Below are 6,283 nucleotides of genomic sequence, written 5' to 3' on the forward strand. Positions count from 1 at the left end.
CCTGAGGCTTAAATGCCACCGCCTGGTGCTGATTGGAGCGGGAGGAGTGACGGGATGAGGAGCAGGTGTAGGGGCCATGACGCGGACGTCCCCCATCCTTTCACCCTCCTTCTGACCTTTCACCCTCCTTCTGACCTTTCACCCTTCTTCTGTCCTTTCACCCTCCTTCTGTCCTTTCACCCTCCTTCTGACCTTTCACCCTCCTTCTGACCTTTCACCCTTCTTCTGTCCTTTCACCCTCCTTCTGTCCTTTCACCCTCCTTCTGTCCTTTCACCCTCCTTCTGTCCTTTCACCCTCCTTCTGACCTTTCACCCTCCTTCTGACCTTTCACCCTCCTTCTTTGACCGGGAAAAACTGCATAACCTCTTTGGGATAAGCGCAGAAACCTGGGAGAGTCCATGGTGAAGTGAGGGATCTGACTCTCACAGACGGACAGGCCACGCCCAGGCCACGCCCAGGCCACGCCCAGGCCACGCCCGCTTGAGTGCGATGATGGCTCTGGGAGAGGCGTGTCCTTCCATGAGGCCTTGACGTAGATGGTGGAGTTAGGTCTTCCAGGCTGAATTTACACAGGCTTCATTACTGATGTCAGGGTTTTATCCAAAGAACTCCAAACTGCGACAGCATCAGGCCACAGGGGTCAAAGTGCGGGGTCAAAGTGCGGGGTCAGAAGTCGTCTCAGGGTCGTCAGTTTTTTATAATTTCTAACGAAAGTTGTTACATTTTTAAAACTGTTCTGAGATCAGTGGTGACAGTTTATCACTTGTGTTCAGGTCCAAAAGCTCCGCCCACTGTCATCACTTCCTCTTTCATTGTCACGGAAACGCCCACTTCCTCTTTCACCCTGGACATCACAGAGATGGAGAGCCAATCACAGCCGACCTCTGAATCAGATCAGGCTGCAAAGATCCCTGAGGCCCCTGAGGTCCCTGAGGTCCTTGAGGTCCCGAAATACCCTGAGGCCCCTGGGGTCATGGACCTGGTCTCTGAGGCCCCAGAGGTCCTGAACCTGCTCCCTGAGGCCCCTGGGGTCATGGACCTGGTCTCTGAGGCCCCTGGGGTCATGGACCTGGTCTCTGAGGTCCCAGAGGTCCTGAACCTGCTCCCTGAGGCCCCTGGGGTCATGGACCTGGTCTCTGAGGCCCCAGAGGTCCTGAACCTGCTCCCTGAGGCCCCTGGGGTCATGGAGCAGAGGACAGTGGACCTCAGCGTGGAGCTGAAGGACCCGGGGTACAAGGAGCTGCTGGAGGAGCGGGACGCTCTTCAATACGACGACCTGTCGCAGCATCTGCAGGAGCAGGTAATGATCTGAGGTCCCCCTGAGGACGCTCTGAGGTCCCTCTGAGGACGCTCTGAGGTCCCTCTGAGGTCCCACTGAGGACGCTCTGAGGTCCCTCTGAGGACGCTCTGAGGTCCCTCTGAGGACGCTCTGAGGTCCCTCTGAGGTCCCTCTGAGGACGCTCTGGGGTCCCCCTGAGGTCCCACTGAGGACGCTCTGAGGTCCCTCTGAGGTCCCACTGAGGACGCTCTGAGGTCCCTCTGAGGTCCCTCTGAGGACGCTCTAAGGTCCCTCTGAGGACGCTCTGAGGTCCCCCTGAGGTCCCACTGAGGACGCTCTGAGGTCCCCCTGAGGACGCTCTGAGGTCCCTCTGAGGTCCCACTGAGGACGCTCTGAGGTCCCTCTGAGGTCCCCCTGAGGTCCCACTGAGGACGCTCTGAGGTCCCTCTGAGGACGCTCTGAGGTCCCTCTGAGGTCCCTCTGAGGTCCCTCTGAGGACGCTCTGGGGTCCCCCTGAGGTCCCACTGAGGACGCTCTGAGGTCCCTCTGAGGTCCCTCTGAGGACGCTCTAAGGTCCCTCTGAGGACGCTCTGAGGTCCCCCTGAGGTCCCACTGAGGACGCTCTGAGGTCTCACTGAGGACGCTCTGAGGTCCCCCTGAGGTCCCACTGAGGACGCTCTGGGGTCCCCCTGAGGTCCCACTGAGGACGCTCTGAGGTCCCTCTGAGGTCCCACTGAGGACGCTCTGAGGTCCCTCTGAGGACGCTCTAAGGTCCCTCTGAGGACGCTCTGAGGTCCCCCTGAGGTCCCACTGAGGACGCTCTGAGGTCCCTCTGAGGACGCTCTGAGGTCCCCCTGAGGTCTCACTGAGGACGCTCTGAGGTCCCCCTGAGGTCCCTCTGAGGTCCCTCTGAGGACGCTCTTAGGTCCCCCTGAGGACGCTCTGAGGTCCCTCTGAGGACGCTCTGAGGTCCCCCTGAGGACGCTCTGAGGTCCCTCTGAGGTCCCTCTGAGGTCCCTCTGAGGACGCTCTGAGGTCCCCCTGAGGTCCCCCTGAGGACGCTCTGAGGTCCCTCTGAGGACGCTCTGAGGTCCCTCTGAGGTCCCTCTGAGGTCCCTCTGAGGACGCTCTGAGGTCCCTCTGAGGTCCCACTGAGGACGCTCTGAGGTCCCTCTGAGGACGCTCTGAGGTCCCTCTGAGGACGCTCTGAGGTCCCTCTGAGGTCCCTCTGAGGACGCTCTGAGGTCCCCCTGAGGTCCCCCTGAGGACGCTCTGAGGTCCCTCTGAGGTCCCCCTGAGGACGCTCTGAGTTCCGTTTCAGTCGCACAGACTGATGGAGAGTGGCCCCACCCACAGCAGAGTGGCCCCACCCACAGCAGAGAGGCCCCACCCACAGCAGAGTGGCCCCACCCACAGCAGAGAGGCCCCACCCACAGCAGAGTGGCCCCACCCACAGCAGAGTGGCCCCACCCACAGCAGAGTGGCCCCACCCACAGCAGAGAGGCCCCACCCACAGCAGAGTGGCCCCACCCACAGCAGAGAGGCCCCACCCACAGCAGAGTGGCCCCACCCACAGCAGAGTGGCCCCACCCACAGCAGAGTGGCCCCACCCACAGCAGAGAGGCCCCACCCACAGCAGAGTGGCCCCACCCACAGCAGAGAGGCCCCACCCACAGCAGGGAGGCCCCACCCACAGCAGAGTGGCCCCACCCACAGCAGAGAGGCCCCACCCACAGCAGGGAGGCCCCACCCAAAACAACTTTCTCCAGCTGAACTCAGACTAGACTAAAATCCTGATGGTCAGACACTTTGACCGTCAGACTCTCGGGTCAAATGTTGGTGAATAAAAGTGCCTTTTTCAACAAGACTTAAAAGTCGGTTACGCCTCATGAACAATGACAGTGAGCGCCCGATGGCAGGTGCACACTGACCATGAATGTATGTGTGTTTACATTGTATTGTGTGTTTACATTGTATTGTGTGTTTACATTGTATTGTGTGTTTACATTGTATTGTGTGTTTACATTGTATTGTGTGTTTACAGATGCATCACGCCTTCCTCAACCTGCCGGGCTTCAAGGCTCTGTCTGTGCTGGAGATCAGGTACAAGCTCTAAAGACACACCTCAGAGTGTTACAAAGCTCTAAAGAGGCCGGCCCTGCACACAATGAGACACACACAAGACGACATAAGACCATCTTTACACACAATGAGACACACACAAGACGACATAAGACCATCTTTACACACAATGAGACACACACAAGACGACATAAGACCATCTTTACACACAATGACACACACACAAGACGACATAAGACCATCTTTACACACAATGACACACACACAAGACGACATAAGACCATCTTTACACACAATGACACACACACAAGACGACATAAGAGCATCTTTACACACAATGACACACACACAAGACGACATAAGACCATCTTTACACACAATGAGACACACACAAGACGACATAAGACCATCTTTACACACAATGAGACACACACAAGACGACATAAGACCATCTTTACACACAATGAGACACACACAAGAGGACATAAGACCATCTTTACACACAATGAGACACACACAAGAGGACATAAGACCATCTTTACACACAATGAGACACACACAAGACGACATAAGACCATCTTTACACACAATGAGACACACACAAGAGGACATAAGACCATCTTTACACACAATGAGACACACACAAGACGACATAAGACCATCTTTACACACAATGAGACACACACAAGAGGACATAAGACCATCTTTACACACAATGAGACACACACAAGAGGACATAAGACCATCTTTACACACAATGAGACACACACAAGAGGACATAAGACCATCTTTACACACAATGAGACACACACAAGACGACATAAGACCATCTTTACACACAATGAGACACACACAAGAGGACATAAGACCATCTTTACACACAATGAGACACACACAAGAGGACATAAGACCATCTTTACACACAATGAGACACACACAAGACGACATAAGACCATCTTTACACACAATGAGACACACACAAGAGGACATAAGACCATCTTTACACACAATGAGACACACACAAGAGGACATAAGACCATCTTTACACACAATGAGACACACACAAGACGACATAAGACCATCTTTACACACAATGACACAAACACAACTAAACAAAGATGGAAGAATACGTTTGGACGAGGAGAAGTAGAAGATTCTTTAGTTTTAGTTAATTTCAAATAAACACTTTCACTTTCAAAAATATTGTGGCCTTTTACGATGGTCTGGACAGAGGGGTCAGACAGGGCTGTTTCTGGTCCCTCCTCCTTTTGCTTTGTACTGGAACCATTGGCCCAATTTATGAGACGATCAAAAACAATTCACAGAGTTACAGTCGATGGGACGGAACATAAAATTCCTGCAGATGATGTTCTATTGTATTCGACCAAACTGGACATTTCCATGACCCCTGACCCTTGACCTTTGGAATATAAAATGTTATCCTTCACAACTATGAAAAACGATCTGGAAAAATGGACTCTTAAAAGGCGCAAAAACCGACCGGACTGACGTTCAAAATCACTTTTTAAACTTTAATTTCTATAAATGTGTTGAATATCTAGAGATTTTGATTTGTTTTATTCTTGTGTTCGATAGAAAATAAAATAAATTAGAATAAATAACAAATGTAACAATTGATAGAAACTGCTCTTGATCAAACACAAACCTTAAAGACGCAGTTCTTATTATTATGAACCTGCGCTTGGCCCCTGTCCAGGGTGAGCCCCGTGCCACGCCCGTGCCACGCCCCCTCACAGTGACAAGAGGATGAATGAATCACAGCAGTTGTTACAAAGTGGAGCCATGTTTCTGGCACTTGTGACGATTCAAAATAAAATGAACCATTATTTTGCTGATTCCAGCGATTTTTCTTTTGACGAATGATTTGTTGTTTCGAACATGAACGACTCGTTAAGATGAGACTCAGACGTTTCTCCAGATGAAGCTGCTCAGAACGTGGCATATTTTGTACAATTATTCTATTCTTAATAATTTGACAATTTTTTTCAATAATTGATTAGTTGTAATAAATGGACTTGTGGCAGTGCTAATGCTAACGCTAAAGTCAAAGTGTTTTTGAAGGCTAACGCTAATGCTAACTCTCCCATTGGAGATGCATTGGAGCTAACGTAAGGATCAGCTTTTAGAATAAATGTGTTAAATCACCATGACACAGAGACTCCTCCCCCTTTAACCCTGGGCACGTCACTGACTCTGACACATGCTTTATAGACCTGTTTAATGCCATAACGTGGGGTATTCCAGGCATTGCATTAAAGAGCAGCTTTAACTCTTTTTTCTTTCTGTTCTCAGTCCTGTCGATGCTGGGATCTCTGTGCACTACTCTCTGCTGTTTGAGAGCCCCCCTGTGGGCCCCCCACAGATCCGGGCCTCAGACCTGGACCTCCATGACCTGGACCTCCATGACCTGGACCTCCATGACCTGGACCTCCATGACCTGGACCTCCATGACCTGGACCTCCATGACCTGATCCGGGCGGCGCTCAGAGACAAGGCGTCGCTGCCCATCGACCTGCTCTCGCTCCACTTCTCTCCAGGAACCAAAAGTACAAACACTGTGTTTTAGAGTGCACTTCTCACGCTCATTTGCATAAAGTAAATGGTTCATTTATATTCATCCATTATTAATGTTCTATTCTGCTTTAACCAAAACCTTTCCACAGAGTCGTTTAACGTGTTTAAAGTAAAACGGGTTAAACTCTGGAACATATTGTAGAAAAAGGTTCAGTTGTTTCATCTGGACTTCATCCAAGAGTCATTGTCAATCTGCAAATTTAGACCTGGAACACAGATATTTATTCTATTCTGTGGTAAGCCCCGCCCACTGGGCGGAGCCACCTGAAGAAGAAGAGAAAATGGTTTGTCTCAACAGAAACTTACACCTCTTTGTTTTCTATCAA

The 6,283-nt window shown here is 51.2% G+C and overlaps 1 protein-coding gene across 1 annotated transcript; it reads left to right on the plus strand.

Moving 5' to 3' along the window:
- Nucleotides 1-586: 586 nt before the first annotated feature.
- Nucleotides 587-5,929, plus strand: LOC140350545 (uncharacterized; the record flags this gene model as incomplete). Its single annotated transcript, XM_072436128.1, has 4 exons — nucleotides 587-659; nucleotides 775-1,301; nucleotides 3,325-3,383; nucleotides 5,676-5,929. Coding segments are annotated over exons 1-4 (913 nt in total), but the record flags the coding sequence as incomplete, so codon positions are not given.
- Between the last annotated feature and the right edge of the window lie 354 nt (nucleotides 5,930-6,283).

Source organism: Eucyclogobius newberryi, unplaced genomic scaffold, assembly GCF_026437365.1.
Source record: "Eucyclogobius newberryi isolate DKJ021-1_F unplaced genomic scaffold, fEucNew1.0.hap1 SCAF_708, whole genome shotgun sequence".
Lineage (NCBI taxonomy): Eukaryota > Metazoa > Chordata > Actinopteri > Gobiiformes > Gobiidae > Eucyclogobius > Eucyclogobius newberryi.